Here is a 26,493-nt window from a genome sequence, read left to right as displayed (position 1 = left end):
TGTCGGCTTTGTGATACAATTTGTATGCGTTAGTACGACCACCAAATAGCGCGTTGTGCGGTTTCAATTGTTCAGGATGTGTGTAAGTGGACATAAACGCCATTACAGCGACATCGTTCTGTTTAGCATTATTCCAATCACATTCCCACATCACCTCAACATCGAGACCATACGCCTTTTCCAAAATTTCAACCTTATCATCAAACTGTCTTCTGAGCAAACCGTAGGGCACTTTTGATAACGGATGTAAATGGTTTGGGTTATAACGACATTCATGCCCGTGAAACATGCATCCGTTGAATTCGAAACCGTAGACACCATCCTTTTCATAATAACCATCAAGATGATATTTTCCAACCACTATCTCTCCATGATTTAAAGCGTGCTGAATGTTCACGCCGCGTGTTGTTTTGACATATTCAAGCCATTCAATGGAAACGGCTGAGTATGTCTTGTTCTGATTTGTGTATGCATTGTTATGGGTCAGAGCTAGTGTGTCTTTAGGTAGATAGTGGGTTTTATACACGGCCATGCAGCACGCTGCTAAAGTGGTGTATCTGAATGGGTCGAGTTTGGTACATTGTATGAATTCGTCACGGTACTTCATGCATGCCTCACGGAGCAAAATGACATCGTTCTTGCCGTACATGGCGAGCTCTTTTTTTAAATCAAAAACCTTACCCGACACCGTAACATACCACTCATCAAACAGAGCCCTCTCTTTGTCAGACATTCTCACAGCCGTAGAAATGCTTATCAGGGTATGGGTCTACGTAGTCTTCATTTTCTATTCTATTGAACAGATGTGGAAAATGACCTTTCTCAGCACAGGTTAGATTTAACGCGGCGGATGTCATGGACAGACGCATAGGGATGAAAGAGTAGCTATCGATGAAATGTTGCTTGAATGTCTTATCATACATTAAAATGATCCGACAGCCTTGCATAGTAATTTGGAGTGTTAGCCCTGCTTTTGCAAAATATTCCAATAGTATAAAACTGACAAACCCTGAAGCGTTGTGTGCAACCCATGTGTAATTCTGATAATGAGGCTATCTAAACTTTTTAACAAGTTGATCTATAAAGTCTGTACCAGCGGCTGTGAACTCTTCCCCTTTAAATGTAATGGCGCATACTAAATTTGCTACATGTTTACCGTCTGTGTGTTGTGTCTCAAAATCATAATAAATGTATTTGTCGCTAGGTGGTTCTATTTTTATCGGTTGTATGAAACATTGGTGTACTGCATCATTAACCTAATTCAGCTTTACAATGGATAGAGTCTTCTGCAGGGCACACGTGTTTTTTTTGGTGCGGCTCCGTTGACGTGATATCGCCTATTACATTTCTGACAGTATTTAGTGACATCACACTGAGCGTACTGTTGTCCTGTTTGTGTTTGTTTATGCGCTTTGTAACAGTAGGCTGATCTGCAGTACCGCAAACAATCGTGACATTGCCTCGTTTTGCCAACGTATTTATGACAATCAGGTGCATTACATACATCGCAAACGTATTTACACCTGTGGTCTCTACGGCTAGTAAAACCATGATAGCAGTATTCGCACACGTATGGTGTACCAATGAATGCTTTTAGGTTCTTAATCAAGAAATAATGTTCGTTGTGTAGATACAAGAACACGGTCTTATTATGAGGCATTGTTTATAAAGTGTTCCAACAGACCAGAACATGTCCTATGGAATACCACTACCTCAATCTTTTCATCAGCACCTCCTATAGACGTGATGCAGAACCGTCTTCTAGAGATATTAGGAGTTCTCGGTGTAGCCATTGTAGCAATTAGTTGCAGACTGTCTTCTATGTTTAACCATAATGTCTTAACAAGCTATTTAAAAATCCATTAACAACCCGACAGACACTCATTATCATAAACAATCTGTAGGATCACACCACGACCCCCGGTCATAAAAAAAACTCTTGGTCAGGAAGAAACAAAGGGCCATAAATTAAGCACTCCTAGAGAAACGCAGGCCTGACAAGGACGAGGCCATAAATTAGCCCTCTAGTTCTACCGCCGTGATTGACATTTTGACAGAACGTACTGGCTAAGATGAAAACACGTGTATGGGTGTCTTTAGAGAGAGAGAGAGAGGGAGAGAGAGAGAGAGAGAGAGGCGTGTCTGAAAACACGTATGTGTGGGCGGGGTTTAGCGAGAGTGAGGTGTCTCAGTTTAACTTCATTACTGCTTAACACAGCGACTGGAAGACATCTCTGGAAAAAACCTATCTCCTAGTTTAAACATCTTTTAACCAGCACTTTAACATTTTTACCTCGTAAGGATCTTTGTTTAGAAGTCATGTAATATGCGCAATTCTTTTTAAACAGCTCTTTTAACTATTTTTACCTCCTAAAGTTTTTATGTGTTTTTTTGGAAGCCTAGTAATACGGATTCTTTTTAAACAGCTCTTTTAATCATTTTTACATCCTAAAGGTTTGTGTTTAGAATGTATGTAATACAAACGATTATTTTACGCAGATTCTTTAAAAAAAAAAAAAAAAAAAAAAAAGACGCTTGAACTCCTAAACTTTTTATTCAAAGGTAAACCGGGATCCCTAAAAACATAATCAACAATTGTTTTCATTTATTTCACAAAACAAATATTCTACTCATATATGTACACAATCAAACATCATGCTTTTCTAACAGTGTGTTTACACAAACGAAATTATGCCACATAGTAACACAAACACATCCCCATATTAAAAACATTATTTCTTTTCAGACGTATTTCACCCCACCAAAAACCAAACTCATTAACATAAACACCTTTTGTTGGGAGGGGGGCTATTCCCCCCACACACAACTCTCCACAACACCCCCAGACACAAAGGAGCCAGATTGACCAGCTGATACACTCCATAGGGTTACCCCTCACCAACCCTACAGACCTGCCAGTCAGGGAAGCACAGAGGGTCATAAATTATCAAACACACTACTTTGATTGACAGTTTGACAGAAAGTGTATGATATAACTACTAATAAGGATTTGTTTCTGATTGAAATGTCACAATTATTCCATAGGAATGTTCTGTGGGGTGAGAAACTATGGACATAACACAGCTTCCAAGTAAGGAGACACTGTTGATTAAATTTGGACAGTTTTGATTAAATTTGGACAGAAGGTTAATAGTTACAGTTGCAGTCAGAAGTTTACATACACTCGTCCATCCATCCATCCTCTATACCGCTGATCCTTTTCAGGGTCACGGGGAACCTGGAGCCTATCCCAGGGAGCATCGGGCACAAGGCGGGGTACACCCTGGACAGGGTGCCAATCCATCGCAGGGCACAATCACATACACACACCCATTCATACAATATGGACACTTTGGACATGCCAATCAGCCTACCATGCATGTCTTTGGACTGGGGGAGGAAACCGGAGTAGCCGGTGGAAACCCCCGCAGCACGGGGAGAACATGCAAACTCCGCACACACAGGGCCATGGTGGGAATTGAACCCTCAACCCTGGAGGTTTGAGGCGAACATGCTAACCACTAAGGAACCGTGCACACACATACACACGTTATGGACATGAATGTCATGGCAATATTGGGCTTTCAATAATTTCTTTGAACTTTTCCTTTTCTGGGGTAGAATGATTGTATAACATACATCTTTAATAAAAATGTAAAAAACAAGAATTTAGATCACATGTTTTAATTTATTTGGGGTTTTCTGTAATCAACATAGGACCAAAATTATACATACAGGGTCAAAAATATACATACAAACACTATTATTACAATTATTAATTCAGTGGTGCTGAAAGTTCAAAAATGTCCTTTGAAAAGGCCTCTTAATCTCCTGTTAGTGATCATGACTGACTACAGCTGGCAGATTCTCTGTGCCAACATAAAAAGGGTTTGTTTGACAGCACTCATTGGATTGACCAACACAGAGTACTATGGGAAGGTCCAAGGAGCACAGTGCAGATCTGAAAAAGAGGATGATGGATTTACACAAGTCAGAAATGTCTCTTGGAGCCATTTCTAAACAATTGCAGATTCCAAGATAATCAATTCAAACTGTACGTAAGTAAAAGTTATTGGGAAGTGTAGCCACTTTGCCAAGGTCTGGAAGAAGACCCAAACTGTCACCCTAGGCTGAGAGGAAATTAGTTCGGATGGTCAGGAAATACCCAGGAACCACCCAGGTACAGGCCTGCCATGAACTGGAAGCTGATGGAACATCAGAGTAACTGTCTACAGTCAAGCAAGTTTTACATTGCCATAGACTGAAAGACTGCCATCCAAGAAAGAAGCCCCTGCTCGAAAATCAACACCTTCAAGCCCGTTTAAATTTTGCAGCTGACCATATGAACAAAGAAAAAGCCTTCTAGAGGAAAGTTTTATGGTCAGATAAGAGAAGGATTGAGTTGTTTAGCCACAATGACCAGAAATATGTTTGGAGGAGTAAAGATGAGGCACTCAACCCCAAGAACACTGTACCAAATGTAAAACATTGTGGTGGTAGCATTATGCTCTGGGGCTGTTTTGCTGCCACTGGAACTGGTGCATTGCACATAGTGGATGGAATAATGAAGAAGGAGGACTACCTTTGAATTATTCAGCACAATCTCAAACCATCAGCCAGACGGTTGAAACTTGGACACAACTGGGTGTTCCAACAGTACAATGACCCCAAGCATATGTCAGAGCTGGCTGTGGAATGGATCAAGCAGGCTAACATTAAGCTTTTGGAATGGCCTTCCCAAAGTCCTGAAAATTTGTGGACTATGCTTAAAAGTTGAGTCAGGGCCAGGAAACAAACAAATGTCACTGAACTTTACCAATTCTACCAAGAAGAGTTGTTAAATATCCAACCAGAATTCTGCCAGAAGCTGGTTGATGGCTATCAAAAGCATCTGCTCGAGGTGAAACTTGCTAAGGGACATTAAATATTAGGTGTGTTGTATGTATATTTTTGACCCTGTATGTATAATTTTGACCTTGTGTTGACTACAGAAAACCCCAAATAAATTAAAACTTGTGAACCAAATTCTTTATTTATTTATTAAAGATGTATGTTGTACAATCATTCTTCCCCAGAAAAAGAACAGTTCAAAGAAATTACTGAAAGCCCAATATTGCCATGACATTCACGTTCACGATGAGTTTATGTAAGCTTCTGACCAGGACTGTAAAAAGAGAGGCTACCAATTTTATCAAAAACTATAGTTGGTTATAAAATACCAAATGAACGGTTTTGCAAGATAATTTTTGAGCCAATTTATTTAAAAGTATTTATTATGTCAGAGAGATCTAAAAGAAAATCAATACCTCCATCCGCTCTGCTATTAGATAGCACTTCTTTTTTTAACTTGTGAGATTTCTTTTTCCAAATAAAATCTAAAAAAAATCTTAGCAATCTTTTTCTCAACAAATAAAGATAGGAAAGGATATACAAAATGAGAAAGACCTTTGGCCTTTGATAGGAGGACTCTACCACATAATGAAAGGTCCCGTTATAGCCAGTTATAAAGAATGTTTTTAGATTTAACAATCCTAGTTGAAAAGTTTAAGTGCTGTCTCAGCAAAGGATTTTTTAAATATAAATGCCTAGGTATTCAACTGAGGATTTTACTGGAATATTTTCTATCAAGTTGACATTCACATCATGGTCAGGCAAAACTGATTAATTAAATCTAAAGCATTTGACGCATGACTTCCATCTTTTTAAAACAATGTACTGTCGTCAGCCAATTGTGAAATCTTAAGTTCCCTCCCCAAAACAGAAGAGAAATAAAATAAAAATTGAGAAATTGGTCAGCCTTGCCTAACACCGCACCTTATATCAAATCTCTGAGAAATTAAAAAATTAATAACAACTGAACTGTTAATTCCTTCATAAAACACAGAAATAGAATCAACAAAAGAATTCCCAAAACCAAACAACTTAAAAGATTTTAAAAGAAAATGGTTTTCAATCTTGTCAAAGGCTTTGTAAAAATAAAGAAAAAAAAAATAAGCCCTTGAAAATGCTCCGAATTAGCATAATCCAGTAAATCTAGGACTAATGTTATATTGTTAGATATATGTTGTTCCTTTAAAAAAACAGATTGTGTTTCAGATATTAATGGAGCCAAGATTCATTTTTAATCTATTGGCATAAACCAACACCAAATCTACTGTTAAGAGTGTGATGGGGTGCCAATTGTCAATCTCCAGTTATTGGGTTTAGGAATGAGAGAAATAATCCCCTGTTTCCTGGTTACTGTCATCTCTCTTTGAGTGATGCATTCTTTGTACATGTTGAATAAAGGGCATTTAATAATTTCCCAAAAATTTGTGTAAAATTCTATGGTAAGGCCATCGATGCCAGGAGATTTCCCTTTCTTCACTGAATGAAGTGCTTTCCTAACTTCTTCACATTCTAAATATGACTTATCTACATCATTAACTGCAGGAATACAATACTTTATCACTTTACCAATAAAGCTTTCACAACTATTAATATCAAGTTTGATAGCATAAAGATTGTTATAAAATTTTGTAATAAATTTAGAAATTTTAATCGGATTTTTACAAATTACTCCATCAATATCAAGGGTAGTAAGAGCTTTTCTCTTTCCATTTCTTTTTTTGAGCACAAAGAAAATAGCTAGAGTTCCTTTCACCTTCTTCTAGCCATAGAGTGGTGCAGGGATGGCATAATTTTTGTACCAGAACCAGGAAGTTAGCATCACCCTGGTTCCCTCACAAAAAGCCAATAGGATTTTCCCACTGGCTTTGGATTATTACAGAAAATAAGCTCTGTGACCAACTAAAGTTTATGATTCTTACATGTTTCGTTCACTAAGATAATCTTCAGAAATGAACACAACTTTTATGAATTTTGAAGCCTAAATACAATCACCAGAAGTGAAAAGCTTATGTTAGGCTAAAAAACAAACTACACCATGGTCGCATGACTTCAACATTACCACCACTAAGCTTCCAACAACTCTTTCAATCTTTATGTAAAAAACACTACAACTGGAAAATATTATAAACTGATAAATCTTCAAGTTTGAAAGTTTGAGTTGGAATAGTTTGCAAGAGCGAGAGTATAAATACAACGAGGCTGTAGTAGATGAGTTTTCCTGTTCAGCGTGATGACGTTTAAGGTCCTCGACAACCTCTGTAGTCCCATTTAGCCACTTGTTAGCAACCGTTTTGTTCAAGACTGTGGCGACAGGCCGGCGGCCGACGCACAAGAAACAAAGATCGCTCCTCCTGCGACTGCTGCGGTGGTGATGAAGAGACAGCTCCACTCTAGCACCACCAATGTTTTGGATGGCCAGAGAGCGCGTGGCTGCGGGGTGGGGCCGCCGACACACAGGCAGCTGATGAATGGTGCACGGCACGGAAAAATTCCACCATCCAGCAGCCGAGGGGAGAATATAAAAGGGTGATATTCCACTCGCAAGGGGAGAGAAGGCTCTCAATGCATGTGCGCAAGTCTCTGCTGTGTGTTTACAGATGATTTTGACGAGTGCATGTCTGCTAAATCTCTGTTGCGTGTTTTTCAGACGTTTTCAACGTGAGCGAAGACTCAGCTCCCTGGCTGCACCTGCGGCGTTGCCTGACGGCAGAACGGGATCTCGACCGACAATCCTGCCAAAAAAGATCAGCAGGAACGGGACCATCACCGTAACTTGCATCCATGGGGATGCCTGGGAAGTCCCCACTGCTGAGTTCCTAATACAGGGTAAAATAGGCACCTGGCCACTCCTAGTCTGCGTCACCCCTGACCTCCCTGTGCCGCTGCTTCTGGGAAGAGACTGGCCAGGGTTCCCGGCCAGCCCAGCTCCCAAATCCAGGAAGGCGCCCCATCGAGCGAAGGAGACCCGAGCCTGGCAGGCCTGCTTGGCGCAAGATGAGGGGGACGCCACAGCAGAAGGTGAGCCGCACACACATGCTAACCCGATCTTGTCTGTGTTCCGGCAGGGGAACTTCAGGTGGGAGCAGAAGGAGGTTGACCACCTGAAACACTGCTGGGCCCAGGTGCGTCAGATAGAAGGGGTCGACCAGAATCCGAACCAGAGACTACCCTCCTCCTACTTCCTCGTCAGGGGAGACCTCCTGTATCAATGAGCCAGCCACAGAGGGGAAATCATGGACCTCCTGGAAGTCCCCAAGACCAAGAAGCAGACGCTGATGCACCTGGCCCACGCCCACCTGCTCAGGGGCCACCTGGGGGCACAAAACACCATGGAAAAGCTAAAGGACCAATTTGTCTGGCCGGGGATGGATGCAGAGATCCGGGGCTTCTGCCAACACTGCCCCCAGTGCCAGGGCACCGCCCCACAGAGGCCCCCGCCATCTCCCCTTATCCCTCTTCTCATCATAGGTGTCCCCTTCGAGAGGGTTGGCATGGACCTCATGGGGCCGCTCCCCAATCTGCCCGGGGCCACGAGTACATACCCGTCATCCTGGACTATGCCACCCGATACCCCGAGGTGGTGCCGCTACGCAAAGCCACCTCCCGTAACATCGCGAGAAAACTGGTGCTCCTGTTCAGCCATGTGGGGATACCAAAGGGCATCTTGACAGACCAAGGTATGCCTTTCGTCTCCAAACTAATGTCTGCTCTGTGTCGGCTGTTGCAGGTAAAACACCTGAAGGCGTCTGTCTACCACCCACAGACCGATGGGCTCGTCGAGAGGTTCAACCAAACCTTGAAGCAGATGCTACGGCAGGTGGTAGACGATGAACGGAGAAATTGGGACCTCCTCCTACCTTACATCCTCTTTGCCATCCGGAAGTGCCCCCAAGGCTCCACGGGCTTCACCCCCTTCAAACTGTTCTTCGGACGGCAACCTCGAGGACTGCTGGACGTGGCCTGGGAAGCCTGGGAGGAACAGCCCTCCCCATTCTGCTCGGTCATCGATTACATGCAGGAGATGCAGGGGAGGATTGACCGAGTGGCCCTGATCGTCCAGGAACATATGAGAGCCGCCCAGGAGGAGCAGAAACGAGTGTACAACCGCCCGGCGCAACCCCGGGAGTTCCAGCCTGACGCTCGGGTGCTCCTACTAGTGCCGAACAGCTCTTGCAAGTTTCTAGCCTGGTGGCAAGGGCCATACACAGTCCTCGAATGGAAGGGGGCCGTGAATTATCACCTGAAACAGCCCGGTAAGTGAGCAGAGGCACAAACATACCATGTGAACCTGCTGAAAAAAGGGGTAGAACTGGCGCCAGTAGTGTCTGCGTTTGCGGCCCGGGACACGGGTCACAACGAGGGTACCTTGGTCCAGCTGTTTGAAGACCTCACTCCCACACAAAGACTGGAGCTATCAGAGTTGGTGGATCAATTCAATGATGTGTTCTCTACCTCCCCAGGAATGACACAGCTGGTCCACCATAAGATCAAGACCCAGCCAGGAGTGGTGGTGCGGCAGCGGCCCTATGATGTCCCGGAGGCCCGCCGCAAGGCTATTGAGGAGGAGGTCGGCCGAATGCTGTGGGACAACATCATTGAGGAATCCAACAGCCCCTGGTCCAGCCCCATCGTAGTCATGCCGAAGCCCGACGGAAGTATGTGCCTATGCAATGACTTCCCGGAAACTGAACCAGGTTTCGGAGTTCGATAGCTATCCCCTCCCCCGAGTAGATGACCTAGTGGAGCGATTGGGGAGGGCCCGGTTCATATCCACCCTGGACCTAACCAAAGGCTATTGGCAAGTGGCACTGGTCCCAGAGGCTAGACCAAAGACGGCCTTCAGCACGGCGAACGGCCACTGGCAATACTGGGTTCTCCCCTTCGGGCTCCACGCAGCGCCCGTAAAGTTCCAGCGGCTGATGAACATTGTCCTTTGACCCCATCATGCCTTCGCAGCCGCCTATCTGGACAATGTGGTCATCCACTCCTCCATTTGGTCCGATCACCGGTTCCACCTGGGGGAGGTCCTGAAGGAGCTCCGGAAGGCCGGGCTGACAGCCAACCCCAAAAAGTGCCACCTGGGGCTGACTGAGGCACAGTACCTATGGTACCGTATTGGCCGGGGCCTACTGAAGCGACAGATGAAGAAAATTGAGGCAATGAAAGACTATCCCCGGCCTACATAAAAAAAAAAAACAGTTACGTGCCTTCTTAGGGTTGGCGGGATACTACTGCAGATTTGTGCCTAACTTCTCCTCTGTAGCCTCCCCCCTCTCAGCTCTCACGAAGAAGGGCCAGCCGGACCGGGTGAAATGGTCTGTAGAAGCGGAGCAGACGTTCCAAGCCCTGAAAGAAGCCCTCACCAGCACCCCAGTGCTACGCAACCCAGACTTCACCCTTCCATTCACCGTGCACACAGATGCATCCAAGATCGGGCTGGGCACTGGTCTCTCGCAGACCTTCGGCGGAGAGGAACACCCGGTCCTCTACATCAGCCAAAAGTTGTCCCCAGCTGAGAGGAAGTATGAGGCCGTGGAAAGAGAAGCCCTGGCAATAAAGTGGGCCATCGAGGAGCTGCGATATTACCTGGCTGGTCAGCACTTTGTCCTGGTGACAGACCATGCCCCTCTGCAGTGGATGGTCAAAACCAAGGACACTAACGCCAGGGTAACCCGATGGTTCCTCTCGTTGCAGGATTTCTCTTTCTAGGTCCAGCACCGGGCAGGGACCCACCATGGGAATGCAGATGGCCTCTTGTGATGGGATGTACTGTGGGCCCGACACATGACGGCAGTAGGTTCGGAGCTGAGGGGGGGTACTGTTGCTCCTTCCACGACTGCCACGGTAGTGCTGAAGAGACAGCTCTGCTTCAACACCACCAATGTTTTGGACGGCTGGAGAGCGCGTGGTTGCGGGGCAGGACTGCCGACACACACGCAACTGGTGAATGGTGCGCGGCACGGAAAAATCCACCATCCAGCAGCCGAGGAATATAAAGAGAATATAAAAGGGTGATATTCCACTTGTAAGGGGAGAGAAGGCTCTCAATGCATGTGCGCAAGTCTCTGCTGTGTGTTTACAGATGATTTCGACGAGAGCGAAGACTCTGCTCCCTGGCTGCACCCGCGGTGTTGCCTGACGGCAGAATGAGATCCCCGCCACTCGGGAAAACCCCAGCACGACCCCGGCAACCCCGCAGACAACTGAGCCCCTCACTTCACGATCGCACTTCTACACACACACATACACACGTGCACCCAAATTATGTCGTATTATAAAACGTGAACATATCTTGAGCTTGTGTTAAGCACAGACCTTATTTCAGGCATTTAACCAAAAACCCATTCAAAAAAGCCCATTGACTTCAGGACGATGGATGTCGAGTACACAGAAAAATTAAGTCGAGATCATGAGAAAAAAACTTTTGTTATGTCGAGATCACGAGAAAATTAAGTCGAGATCACAAGAAAACAACTTTTGTTATGTCGAGATCACGAGAAAACAACTTTTGTTATGTCGAGATCACGAGAAAACAAACAAAAAAATTAATAATGCATGGCCACTTAGGGCTTCTGTACTATAGACATATAACTAGATGCCGCATTGGTCGCTGGATCTTATGTCAGCGTTGCCGCCACATTGGTCCAGGCGACAGTAATAAGTCTCAGCTTATAGTTTATATTATAAACTAAATTGCCCATAATCAAGATTTTCATTTATACTGCCATATTTCTCCAAATCGACTTTTGCGACATGATCCTCGTTTCGGCTGAGCAACTGACATATTGTGAATCTTACTGTAGTTAGATGGCTAGTTAAGTTTTCTCACACTCTGAAGGTTTCCTAAAGAGAAACAGTTGAGGAGGCAGTGGGAAGTAACTTTAAGAAGGGAAGTTGTTTCCGTAAGTGAGTCCCTGGTGCTATGCAGCAAGCAATTCAAGCCGAAGGACTTTGACAGGACAGTTCATACTGTCAGGATTAGAGATGAAGCTAAATCACCTGTCTTCAGTTTCCCCACTCATCGCCAAACAGTAGGTGTATGGATAGGCTATAATGATTTGATAGACATCAAATCGTGGCTCATTATTATTATTATTATTATTATTATTATTATTACTATTATTATTGTTGTTGTTATGAGTATTATTAGCTATTACAATTTTTTTAAATTATTATTATTATTATTATTATTTTCATCATCATCACATAAATGTTTTTACCACTGTAACTGTTTTACCGGATCCATAAAGGATTATCTTATAATTATCTTTGTAATTGTCTGTTTTGGAGTATATCTACCCTTTTGTTGCTAATAAAATATAGAAAGCAGACTGACTGCCCGTGTCTCACTATTTGATTTGTATTTGCTGATTTTGTCCCCGACAACGTCTGTAGTCCCATTTAGCAACTTGTTAGCAACAACCTTTTTCAATACACATAAAAGCTTTAAAAAAAAATCATGAGTGGGTAATTACTAGTGTATTTTATGTCGCAGAATAAAACGTGAAAATATTTTGAGCATGTGTTCACCACAGACCTTTGCTGTATGTGAAACCGCACCCTATCTCCTATATAGTGCACTATATAGGGTGTCGGCCATTTTGTAGTGGTGTCGGAATTCTGAGTGAACATCTTCATTCCCTACATTCGTTCACTCGTTTATACCCACAATGCACTCTGATTTCGAATATACATCCGATGTACACTCGCCAATGCACTAGTTCCCATAATCCAACGCGAGATGTCTATAGAACGCAAAAGAAAAATAAACATGGCGGACAGGAACATTGGAGGCAGCAACTTTTCATTAATTACATCTGTATCGAGATATTTCAAAGTGAAATGATTATTGATTGATTGGCACCATGTTTCTTTTCAGCCACTTAGTTTGAGATTTAACTTAACTTTTAAATGACCAACTATACACATCAAATGATTATTTGGAGGATTGTTCACATTTATTAGTTAACACATTCACATACATATTAGAAAAGAATGTATTAATGATTTTTTAAATTAAGTTAAAGACGGATAGGGGAAATATTTATAGCTGCATGTGTTTCTTACATGAGTTGGAAGGATCTAGTCGTTGGTTATTTAGTCAACCGTGGATGTATTTTGTCTTAATGTCTTCTTACAGATAGGTGGCATCTTCGAGCTAACAAAGCACTCCTTAAAGATATTTCTTTCTTAAATCAGCCTTTTTCTTCTCCTCAGGAAAAAGAAGTTTCACCAAAACTAGCCAGACGGAGATTTTACAGCAGGTTTACTTCAGGAGTCAGCTTGAGGACACTGACAGGAAACCTCTCGAAAATTAAACCCTGTGAAAATTGTTATTTTCTACTGTTTTTAAAGCAAACAAAACCTAAATGTGACAGACAATAGTGTTTTTAGTATCTTTTTTTAAAATAAATGTTTATTAAATATAAGAAATAAGCGTAAATAAACATGACAAGCAGTTGTTTTTCTTCTCTTTATAAACTAATAAAATTAACGTGATAAATGAACTTTACTGTTTTACAATAATAATTAAAGCTGCAAGTAGCCATGAACGGGCCCTCGCACTCGGGTGCACGTTGGGGTTGCTCTGCCAGGGGAATGCCATTCCAATTTTTTTAGCACTTTATAGCACTTATGTGTTAGGAGTGTATCACAACGTAAAACGTGTAATTCCCTGTTGGCAGCAGGTGGCGCTATGATTATAACTGAGTATTGGCATGTCTTCACGCCGGGACTTTTATCAAACGTGGTTTGGAGCAGATTGGACATTGTCTGTTTGAGTTATAACAACTTCCTTTTTCATGGCGAAACATCGAAACTTGTGAGACGGCCACGCCGTGCAGTGAAAACTCAAAAGCTTCGCAATTTAGCGTCATCAATGCCTTTAGATATGAGAATGACCAAGTATGATGTCGATCTGATGAAATCTCTAGGAGTCCGTTAAAGTACGAGGCCTGGAAATGGCAAAATGGAGCAAAATTTTAAGAGAAAAATCCAAAATGGCAGACTTCCTGTTGAGTTTAGGGCATGAGTTCCAGAGAAGTTTTTGTACGTATTGGCATGTTACATAGGTTTACCGAATCCCGTACGTGTAGGTGAAATTTTTTAGGTGGCGCTATCGAGCCATTTTGCCACACTCAATTGTGGAACTCCTATCAGATGTAAATTTTCACCGATTCTGACGCGTCAGCAAAGATTTGTGAGTTTTCGGGTATGTTTAGGACCTCTAAAATACGATTCATTTGAGAACGGAAGAAGAAACGGAGCAGATCCAGTAGGGCTTCGCACCAGAGGTGCTCGGGCCCTAATAATATCCGCGACACAGTGCTCTCTGACTCATGATCAACGTCCGAATTCACTCTCCCATTTTCATTCACTTCAGTGGACTCAAATGTCACTCTCTGTATAGGGAATAGTGAACGAGTGAGCGGTTTCAGACACAGCATATGGCTCTTTGACCCGCCCATAATCTTATTGGAAGAATCAGAAGGACCCATTTAGGTAGAAAGTTGTTTCTCCCGATTATAAAGAAAGCAAACCATACAGCGCTAACATATGTTCCACAGTTGACGTATGAAAATAATTCTTGTGGCCTGTTAGGTATTCTGGTCGCTCTCTAATAGCCTTTTAGGTAGTACGACTTGTTCATTATGAACTAAATAAGCACAACATTTAGTAAAGTTTTTAAAGAAATCCCGAGACTGGCTGTAAGGCATTATGGCAGGCGTTATCCGGAGGCTGGATGAAACCGTTGTGAACCGCATTGCTGCTGGAGAAGTCATTCAACGACCTGCTAATGCGATTAAAGAAATGATTGAGAACTGGTGAGATGCACTGTGCGAGAGCCTTAGCTTGGTGTGTTTGTTTGGCGTGTCTTGTTATTACGTTAATGTAGCTATATCTATGCACCCGGAATAAAACTGAGCAACTGCAGGAAATTCACCCCAACTTTAGAAAATAACCAAGATATATATATTTATGGATATTATTAATGTTGCAGTCTGGATGCAAAGTCCACCAACATTCAGGTGATTGTCAAAGAGGGAGGACTGAAGCTGATCCAGATTCAGGATAATGGCTCTGGAATTAGGGTAAGGCAACTGTATTATCCTGCTTCCATTTTCAACCCCTGCACGTTAGTGGTGTGTCGTTCATGAATGACTCGGGAACAACGAGTTGTCTTAGAGAGAGAGCGTAGATAGAGGTTAATTATATTCTGCTGAAATGAACGGAATGACTCGAAAAAAGATTCGTTCATTTTGCTGAACGAGATTCAAAGATCCGAGTCAATAACTACGTTTACATGGACAACAATAATCCAATATTAACTGATTAAGACAATACTCTGATTAAGAAACTACCAGGTAAACAGCAATTTTTATTACCTTAATCCGATTAAAGTCACATTCAAAGTAAACACAAATCAAATTAAGACGTGTGGAGTACTCCTATTTTAGTCGCATTATCGACGTGTATTACAGACATGTACACTCTGTAATCACACTATTAACGTCGTGTGGGAGTTTTCACCGCATTTTGCTACAGGACACACACACGGCAGTGCTCAACAATTTGATGGCAAACAAGAGAGCACAGCTGCGTCTGAAACCACTTACTTACCTGCTATATAGTAGATCATTTGCACTGGTGCAAATAAATATTTATTCACAGTCGCACAAAGTACTTTTCAGTCGCAAATGCGAGTGAAATGGTCGCACTGTAGAGCCCTGAGTTTATCTGCAAAGTTTTTTCCTGTTCGGCGTGATGATGTTTAAAGTCCCCGACTACCTCTGTAGTGCCATTTAGCATCGTGTTAATGTCATGATTTTCCCTCGCACAAGTGCTGGAGCTCGCAGAGAAACTGGCAGCTCGAGCGCTAAAACGCTATCCCGTTTCTGGGTTTTGGCACTACAAAATTACATCACCCCTACGCCACTCTATGTGATTGGCTGTAAGTATAGGAAGCGCTTGATTTAATCTGCAGTGGAGTTTTCTATTAGCGGAGAACGAACTTTAAACATTAATATAGCAGTCGATCATGTTCATTTAATCGTGGGCAGTCAAAATCGCGATCGATATCCGATTAATTGTGCAGCCCTAATGTTTATACGTGAAATTCTGGAGGGAACATTGGACGGCGTGGCGTGGGGACGTAATGACGTGTGCCGCTAATCAATCTATGTTTGATAACATGTGAAATGGAAACATGTAATGAATATTCTAAAATCAACTCATGTAAACACCTTAATCAGAATATTGTCTTATTCAGAATAAGGTCAATAATTAGATTATTGCTGTCCATGTAAACAATGACTATTAATCTAACCGCTACACTCTGTATCACCGTGTCTGCATCGCGCATGAGGAGCAACGCGGCCTCGTTACTAACACATCACTTCCATTATAATAAACAACCGAAATTATACTGCAAGCGCACAAATACAACATATAATGACAATAAACTTAAATTAAACTAAACCTTTTAACAACTCGCGACCGCATCACTGTCATGCTTCTGTGCTGCAGAAACTCTGCTTTATAAAGTTTATAAATCTTCTTGGTGGTGTTTAATATAAAATGCCCCCCTGCCTTAGAGGACTTAGAGGTTGCACACTTTCTTCCTCAGTCACGTGACGATTTCGCCTCCATCTGATGAGGATTGAGGTCTTGCTGGGGGAAAAAAATGTAATGCTGACAGAAAAGGTAAACTGAAGAAAGTCAGTGTTGGTGACTCTGAAGCTAAAGCTAGCGGTGTCGCATTACGTGAGTGTGACATCAAGCACCGTCGACTAGGAAGTGGCTTATACTTTCGTTTAGTAAAATTCCCCTGGCAGCCCCCAAGGGGGCCCCCCCACTTTGAAAACCACTGCACTAGATGCTAGCGTAGTCCGTGCACAGTGTGAGTGTATAGTACATCATTTGGGACATAACTTCAGTATTTACTCTCCGAAGCGTGTTTTTGGAACCGAAGTAACGTAATGAGTAAATCTCCCCCGTGCCGTGCGCCAACCAACTAATCGATAATGAGATTCGTTGACAACGATTTTCATAATAGGTTATTATTGATTTTTTCAATTAGTTGTTGCAGCTCTATCGATAAGCATAACAAGAATTTCATATTCAATAAGAGACTATAAAGAACTACATTTGATTCATTAAATTAACTGTTTATTAAATTAACTGATTGTGCATTTATAACTATATATGAATAACTATATATTAGGGCTGCAACTAACGATTATTTTCATAATCGATTAGTTGGCCGATTATTTTTTCGATTAATCGGATGGGGCGGGGCGGCCTATCAGTACCCTTTTTTTTTTTTGTTTATTTAAAATAAAATCCACAAACTATGTGTTAAAAATATAAACTTTAGTCTAAAACTTTACACAACTGTTTGTACATCCATAAAAAATAATGCATAAATACTATAAAATAAATTTATATATATATATATATATATATATATATATATATATATATATATATAAGTATTTATTCATTATTTTTTATGGATGCACAAAAAGCACCGAATAACTAATAATAAATAAATAATAAAAACTCCTTCACTGCACCTTGTGGTTTCTGTTCCTCACTGTCTCTAGACATTATTTTATGTGTGTTTACTTTTGATCATAATGTTTTAATTAGACATTACAGATCTTATTCACGCTCCTATTGCGCGTCTACACCGCGCGTGATCAGCAACGTGGCCTCGTTACTAACATCACTTCCGTTATAATAAATGACAGAAGTTACACTGCAAGCACGCAAATACAGCATGTAATGACAATAAATTTAAATTAAACTAAACCTTTTAAGCAGCTTGCACCAGTTTCCCCTGCCCCTTACACACAGTGGAGCATTTTGGATATAAACATAAGTTTGTGCTCATGCAGCACTGTTTGATCTCCGTGGTGTTTAATATAAAATGTTCCCCTGCCTTTCTGACTTTCTTCCTCAGTCAAGTGACTATTTCGCCCGTCTGATGGTGACTGAGGTCATGTTGGGAATAAAAGGTAACGCTGACCGAAAATAAATTGAAGAAAGTCATTATCGGTAATTTTGGGTGTCTGTTAATGCTAGTGTGCGGATGACGTCATGCGCAGTTGCCTAGGAAGCGGCTTATACTTCCGGTTAGTAAAAAAAACCTGTTAGTGTTATATTTGAGATGATATTACCTTTCTAAAATTCACACACTAGAAGGTAGTGTAGAGTGCACAGTGTAAGTGTACAGTACTTCATTTGGGACACAACTTTTAGTATTTACTCTCTGTTTTTGGAACAGAAGTAATGTAATGAGTAAATCTCCCCCGTGCCACGCGCAGACCAACTAATCGATAATGATTTATTTTTTACATGATTTATTTGACAATCTTTATTTTGAATATTTTACATGAATGCTGTTGAATTTAATAAATTCCAAATAAGTGACTTGAGTCCATGTACATCAGTATACGTTTTTATTTACTGTCACTATCAATTACATCCATTTTATTTATTTATTTATCGTGATACAACATTACACAAAAATAGAGAACTGAAATCAAAGCAGAGATCAAGAAAATATGGCAAAAAAAAAATGCATGAACAAAACATCCCAGTTGGCCTTTGCTGGCCTCCATACTGGTAAACCACTGACTGTCATGTTATGCAGTGGCCTATCCCACATGAGACTATAAAACAATCACAAGATAACAAATGGATGCCAAGTAGGCAGAAATGTAGGCAGTTGTTTTATTGTTCAAATAATAAATTGTTATGCATTACAAGATGTTAATCACTGGGGAGAGGTGGAGCTTAGCCTGCCTTTTATCTAGCTGTCAGTACAGACCAGAGTTGCCAACTTAGCCACTTTTCAGACCCCGTTAGTAACTTCTTCTTTTTTTTTTTTGCAAAACTAGCACCTAACGACAAATCTAGCGACTTTTTGGACAAACCTTAGCAACTTACCAAATGTTGCCAGTACTGTCCTGCAAGCGTGAGGCCTTGCTTTCCTGCTGCACTCACACCTCTCTGCATCTGCTCTGTTCAGTGAGTGGCTGAGAGCCGGAGCAGTACATCCTGGTGATCGCACAGCAGTTGACATAGACGTGATTGTAAAAAGAAGCAAGCACAGGTGTCCCACTGATTGATTTAACAATGTCATGGCTAACGACATGTGCCCTTCGTCCCAATTTACATCATTCTTATGCGAATGTTTGTATGTAGAATGCAAGACGAATGGCATGCAACATGTTTTATGTAAAATAGTACACATTATTACAGCCTAGTTCTCTTGTTCAAAGTAGTTATAGTCAGAAACATTTTTGATCATTCAGGTTCCATACCTGTCTGTTATATAGTTTGATCAAAATCATAAGTTATGAAAAGTAATTTAAAAAAAAGTACAAAAACACATTTTATATGAAAGCGGCAGTTTTTGAGGAAAACGAACAGTTCCGTCAGGCTGCCCTGTTAGTAATAGCCTATAAATCGATTTTATTGTTTACTTTCTTTATATATTTAGCTATATTTAATTGATATTGGTAGTGGGTTACATTTTAAAATGTGACTTATAAAAGAGATTTGTTTAAAATGTGTTAAGTAGAAAGTATTTACCTCAGGAAAACTCGCAGCTGTCTATCCACTCAGCAGGTACGACCGTTATGTGCACGCTGGACACAAACCTCAATTTATATGTCCTCTGCCAGCTGCTGAGTACAGTGTTATCTGGAAGTAAATGTTAGAGTGGAAGTTTTATACGATGCTAGGCTAACTATGCGAACAGGCTGAGCACAAAGCAGAGCGCCAGGAGTCACATTCTGCACTGTAATGCGATGTTGATCTCCCTTAAGGTTTGCCTTGATTGTTCTATGTTTACAGTTTTACATTGCACACATTTTGTAATATTTTATTTATTAAGTTCAAGAGTTTCTTTAACACTTGTTTATTTAATCTTCATATGAGATATAAGAGAAGATATTTGTTTAAATTCTATTTTGTTTTTGACTGTTAAAACTAAAATTATTTGTTGTTTGCCTTAATAAAGTGGATAAATAAAAAATACAGTGGTTAAATTCAAACCTTTTTTTCTACTGGCCTTTTAAAAAAGATTCAAATTTATCAATAATTATCGATACAGAATGATATGAAACATTAGGCTAATGGCTAAACGTCAGGCTAATGATACCTAGTTAGACCAAACAAACATATACATGCACATCAAATTCTATTTAAGGTGTATATTCAGGTTGCAGCCATATTCTGAATATGATGTTTACTGTATATATGTACAGGCACTGGAATATTCCTGAGCTTTCATTCCAAAATACCTGGCCTACAGCTGTTAGCACCCACAATTCCTTGGGCACCGAGCATGCGAATTTGGTGTTTACATGCAACACATTATTTACAATATAATAATTAACACATTATACATGTATTGTAAAGAATACAATATTGTCAAATTACAATTATTATTGGAATATTGATGTGCATGTAAACGTCGCTGACTGACTGGGTATACTTGTATACCCACTAGAGATGGCATAATACCTTTTTTTTTTTTTTTTCTCCAGATATCCCTGATTGCATTAGTCACAATACTTTATTTCAAGCTATTTTTTCTGTTGGTTTGCTTTTTTTTAAGTTGTTGTCTTGACTTATAAAATAGAGTTACTTTTTCCCTCTTCCACTCTGTGTTTGGCAGAAAGAAGACCTGGAAATTGTTTGTGAGCGGTTTACAACAAGCAAGCTTCAGACTTTTGAGGATCTTGCATCTATTTCAACGTATGGTTTCAGAGGAGAGGTATGATGATATCAGGGGTTTCTATTAGTGTTGGCATCTGACTAGTTTTGCATTTATGTATTACAGTGAAAGTACCTGATTAGTAAAACTTAACATTTACAGGAAGTTTAAATACAGTGAAGTTCCAAAGCAGTTGTCAAATGACTTGTCTAATTTTTTATGCTATGTTTTTTTTTTTTGTTCTTTCTTTCTGTTTTGTTAAGAGAGAATTTTTTTTGCTACATTGAAAGAAGCTAATTAAGGCTTTCATTTTTATGGCAGGCACTTGCCAGCATAAGTCATGTGGCCCATGTTACAATTACCACAAAAACAGCCGATGGAAAATGTGCCTATCGGTGAGTGCAACTTCATGTGTAGTACATTTTATTTTATTCATTTTCCCAGGGCAGATACAGTATTTTAAACCTGGGGTCTGTCTTATGATACAAGATTAATTGGTTATCTTTGAACTTAGTTTTGTCTGACCTTGCATTTTCAGTCTCACAGAGGTGATCTTTTAACTAGGCATCACCATAGTGACCTGTGCTGCATGTGGGGCAAGCTCATAGTATGTCAACAGCTAGATCGATGAGCTATCAGCTATTAACTTTTCAGTACACTTCGTAATGTATACACTACACAAAATGACAATGATCTGTTTGTGTCACCATTAATGATGGCGATCAAACAAAGCAGGCTGCAGATTGTGCTCTGTGAAAATGTCAAAAAGAGGTATTACAGCATTTGTCTACAACAAGGTATCCTGATAAAACATAAAACAAAACTCAAAATGAAAGTTCACTGCTATCAGCACACAGCAGCAAAAGTTAGCTAGATGAGAAAAAATATCAACAGCCAACCTTTGGTCAGTGAAAATAACAGCCCATACCCAGTATTACACTTTATTAGCTGCTGTTGGTCATTGAAAAATAAATCAAAACAATACTCAACTTTAAGCCATACGCACTTGCTTTTCCAAAGTGAAACAAGACTGACTCTTCTTCACTGCAGCCCTACATTTACTTTGGTTAATGACATAAGTATGTGTATAGTGACACGGTGGCCAGATTGGGTAGCTAACAATCTGTTAACTTAGCTGGTGATGGAAAGTGCTCTTTTTTGATGAACTGGATAAGCAGCAATAATTGCTTCTCTGAAGTCAAGGCTGATGTCTTTTCTGCTTGGCATGATGTAAACACACACCTGTGTGCTCCAGAACACCAGTCTGCCAAAGGTTTGTGATTTTGATATGTGCAACAATATTATATGTACAGTCCCCTATGAAAGTATTGGAACTGCAAGTCCAATACTTTTCTTTTCGCGCTACAGGTGCATCTAAAAAAAAAAAAAAAATCATGGAAAAGTTTTTTTTTCTGTAATTTAATTCATATAGTGGAACTTCCATATATTCTAGATTCATCACACATAAAGTGAAATATTTCAAGCCTTTTTTTGTTTGTTTTAATCCTGATTATTACGGCTTACAGCTCATGTAAATGAGATACTGGAAAAATCCAGTATCTCAAAAATATCAGAATAAAGAATTTATAATACAGCAATGTCGACCTGTGAAGAGCTCTAATCAGCTAATTAACTCAAAACACATTTTTACTAAAAACACCATTGCTCAGTGGTCCAAAGTCCTCTTTTCAGATTAAAGTAAATTTTTCATTTCATTTGGAAATCAAGGTCCGAGAGTCTGGAGGAAGACTGGAGAGGCACAGAATCCAAGTTGCTTGATGTCCAGTGTGAAGTTTTCAGTGATGATTTGGGGTGCCATGTCATCTGCTGGTGTTTGTCCACATTTTCTCAAGTCGAGAGTCAATGCAGCTGTCTACCAGGAGATTCTAGACCACTTTGTGCTTCTGTCTGCTGATAAGCTTTATGGAGAGGCTGATTTCCTTTTCCAGCAGGACTTGGCACCTGCCCACAGTGCCAAAACTTCTATTAACTGGTTTGCTGACCACGGTATTACTGTGCTTGATTGGCCTGCCTACTCACTTGACCTGAACCCCATAGAGAACCTATGAGACACATCAGACCCAACAATACAGACGAGCTGAAGGCCGCTATCAAAGCAACCTGGGCTTCCATAACACCTCAGCAGTGCCACAGGCTGATTGCCTCTATGCCACACCACACTGATGCAGTAATTCGTGCAAAAGGATCCCTGAGCAAGTATTGAGTGCATAAATTAACATACTTTTCAGAAGGTCGATTATTTTCTATATTATAAATTCTTTATTCTCATATTTTGAGATACTGGATTTTTGATTTCCATTTCTATCAAGATTAAAACAGAAAAGGCTTGAAATATTTCACTTTATGTATAATGAATCTAGAATATATGAATGTTGCACTTTTTGAATGAGCCACAAAAGTTCTGTAAACAAGGTTAACCTCTACCAAAGTGATGGAAAGGCCAAAGTGTGGAGAAAGAAAGTATCTGCTTATGATTTAAAACATACAAGCTCATCGGTCAAGCACGATTGAGGTAGTGCCATGGCTTGGGCTTGTATGGCTGCTTCTAGTTCAGGCTCAGTAATCTTTATTGAGGATGCACCTCATGATGATAGCAGCAGAATGAAGGTTTTCGACTTGCTAAGTCAATCATCAGACCTTAACACAATTGAGCATTTATTTCACCTCCCGAAGAGTAGACTGAAGGGAGAAATCCCCCAAAACAAATAACTGAAAGGAGCTGTGCAACAAACCTGGAAAAACCATCACAAAAAAAGAATGCAATAGTTTGGTGATGCCAGCAGATCGTCGGTTTGATGCAGTTATTGCAAGCAAGGAATATGTGACCAAATATTAATTATTTACTTTAATTTACTTAGAACTATCTGTTCCTATACTTTTACTTACCTAAAAATTTGGTGGTTTTCCACCAACTGGTGCCATCTGTTTAACACCCCTTGATTAAAAATCTCAGGAAATAAAAGCTGGAATTGTGATTTATCATATGCATCCAATAGTCTTGCTGTGATAGTCAGTGTTACTGGTGTTACACTATTTGTCCGCACACCGATTACATCACTTTCCCACCACGGCACCGCCATCACTGTCGTTTTGCTTTTTTATTGTAATAAAAATCATTTAGTTCAGTTAGAGAACGGACGCTATAATTACAAACTGAACGCATCTGCTCAATTCAGCATGAGCCGAATGAGTCAGAGTTGCAGCACAGATCAGCAGGAGTCGGATTTCGTTTATCACGTGACGAGAGTGAGGTGAGCTGAATGACAAGACGATGGCAGAAGATTTGGTGTAAAAGTGCCTATTTGGCAATATTTTGGATTTGTTTTTGTGTTTTTCATTAAGAATAATAATGAACCCACCATTGAAGCAATTGCCACCGCCAAATTGCCACTAATTTGAAAGTGAAATGTGCAGTCACACGGGTATTCATAAGTGATTTAAAAGCGAGGGGGGGAAAAAGCACATCGACACCCACCTCCCACGGTGATACCGGTATTACCAGTATTGTCGCACGTCAATTAACCGGTGGGAAAATTTCCTCACCGTCACGTCCCCAATATTCACGTTTTGATCTCAAACCCAAATATCTTCATTGTATAGCAGAAAACAATGAGATGAATGAATGTTTAGTTTGATAGTTACCTTGCCTGTTTTGAAAACCCCAAAACGAGCGCAATATTCAAAATTTGTCCATATCCTATACACTGTTTTTTGTAGGCAATATTATACAAAGTGCATTTGAAAAGTAAGCCATGCCAGGTCTCACGCAATTTGCTATTCACTGCAAACCTCATGCTTTTATGTGCACAAGGCACGATTATCTGTATCTAGAGTGAAAGAATAAGTTGTTAACTAGAGTCATTACTCAACCAAAGTTGCATTTGTTGAGTTGAAACTTGTCAGGCTCAACTGACAACTTAGAAAGGCAAACCCCTGCAAATACAAAATGAGAAATTTGTTTACCTTTAACCCTTCTTTCCCCAAGTAGCCAAAAAATAGCATTTTTGTCTGTTTTGGGGGTACCTGTGTTCAGCATTGATATGTTTTGTGATATCACACACCACAGTAGTGGTTAATGGCTCATATGAAAGTAGACACTTAAGAATTTAAGAATTAACATTATTATTTCAAGTATTTCTTTTTTTTACCTAGCCTACCTGGAGCAATATATTCAGGAAAAAAATTATACATTTTTTTTGTTTACTTTTTTAACAAAAATGTTATATCTTCACAGCAAATGTTGATATCAACCCCATTCCTGGTCTCAAAGATGCCCCAATAACTTGTCCATGAACACCCAAAATATGAGGAAGTTCTCTCTAACCTCTAAAATTGTGTGTAAGGTTATCCAAACACAGGTAAAAAATCTCTCCAAAATGGCACAAAACCTCTCCAAATAGCACCAAACCTCTCCAAATGACATAAAACCTCTCTAAATGGCACAAAGCTTATAAAAATGGCACAAAGCCTTTAAAAATTGCAGACTTCTAGAAATGGCAAACTTTTTTTTTTTTAAAAAAAAAAGCACAAAAAAAAACCTCTCCAAATGGGACCAAACGTTTCCAAATGGCACAAAACCTCTCTAAATGACATAAAACCTCTCTAAATGGCACAAAGCTTATAAAAATGGCACAAAGCCTTTATAAATTGTAGACTTCTAGAAATAGCAAACATTATTTTTTAAAAAGGCACAAAATAACCTCTCCAAATGGCACCAAACGTATCCAAATGGTACAAAGCCTTTAAAAATTGCAGACTTCTAGAAATAGCAAACATTTCTAAAAAAACAAGGCACAAAATAACCTCTTCAAATGGCACAATATGAAAACAAATGGCAGTAGCATGAAGTCTGTTACACAGTGTGTAATTTCACACACACAAAAAGTCTGAAACATACTCATAAAATATAACGTTTATTAAAAATAAAAAAATTAGCCAGCACTGTCACATAATATTCAAGTTACATATAGGCATGCAGAAGGTGCTTTTTCCACCTCCTATGACATGTATGTGGGGTTGGATGGTAGGAGGCAAAAAAACTATTTAAATAAGCAGAAAAAGTGTAAAATTGGAACTAGAAATGGAGAACATGAAAAGAAGTACAAAACATTTTGAACAAGTAAAAAAAAAGACTGTTTGAAAATCGCTCTGAACGATTGAGCTCACAGAACTTGGCTGACCTTGAGATCATGCCACTCGGTGAAACAAAGACAGTCCGGTATAATGCAGAGAGTGACATCACAAGACCGGCACTTCTAAATTGTTTTGCTGTACTTCTTCCTTTGAAGGCAGAGTACACAGTGTCTCCTCCCAGCTGAGGCTTTGTCTTTCTTAGCAGAGGCAAAGGCATCCACGATGGTTACTAGGTAGCATGGCCTGCTCTCTGCCACCTGAAACATTTTGCCAACAGCTGCAGCCTCCACTGGCTCAGGGGCTCCATCCAAACTTGTGGCTTCAGCACTCCCAAAATCCACAAGCTGCTCGTACAGGACCTCTCTAAATTTCTTCTGCGTGAGAGGTTTCAGCTGTCTATCTTGCATTTGCTCTTTATGAATAATATAACTGTTTTCCACAGCTATATCAATAAAATGCAGAAACAGTTTCCTGTACCACTTCATTGTCTTTTTTTGACACAGTAAAGTGTTTGAGAGCATCAGAGAGGTCAACTCCCCCCATGTACTTATTATACACCTTCACTGCTTCAGGAACAGGGATGGCTTGTGAAGACCAAGTGTCATTTGGTGACTTGACCCGATGCTGAACTGTGTCTCAACTATATGCCTTGTGGACTGTTGAACAGATTGTGACCTCGCGTGCGTCCATCCATTTGGCATACAGGAGTGGGCCTTTTC

At 40.5% G+C, this 26,493-nt stretch overlaps 1 protein-coding gene across 3 annotated transcripts in view; it reads left to right on the top strand.

Annotated features, from left to right (window-relative positions):
* Positions 1-14,296: 14,296 nt before the first annotated feature.
* mlh1 (mutL homolog 1, colon cancer, nonpolyposis type 2 (E. coli)) overlaps positions 14,297-26,493 on the top strand; it is a 32,070-nt gene continuing 19,873 nt past the window's right edge. Inside the window, exons 1-4 of one of the 3 annotated variants that reach the window (XM_053620687.1) lie at positions 14,297-14,714; positions 14,891-14,981; positions 20,582-20,680; positions 20,942-21,015. In XM_053620687.1, coding sequence (XP_053476662.1) covers positions 14,608-14,714; positions 14,891-14,981; positions 20,582-20,680; positions 20,942-21,015 — 371 coding nt within the window. In that variant the 5' untranslated portion in view covers positions 14,297-14,607. Of the gene's footprint in view, positions 14,746-14,890; positions 14,982-20,581; positions 20,681-20,941; positions 21,016-26,493 lie in introns of all 3 variants that reach the window. The other 2 variants (XM_053620690.1, XM_053620689.1) reach the window with 2 other exon arrangements.

Source organism: Ictalurus furcatus, chromosome 3 (genome assembly GCF_023375685.1).
Source record: "Ictalurus furcatus strain D&B chromosome 3, Billie_1.0, whole genome shotgun sequence".
NCBI lineage: Eukaryota > Metazoa > Chordata > Actinopteri > Siluriformes > Ictaluridae > Ictalurus > Ictalurus furcatus.
This window is presented reverse-complemented; position numbering and strand designations above follow the sequence as displayed.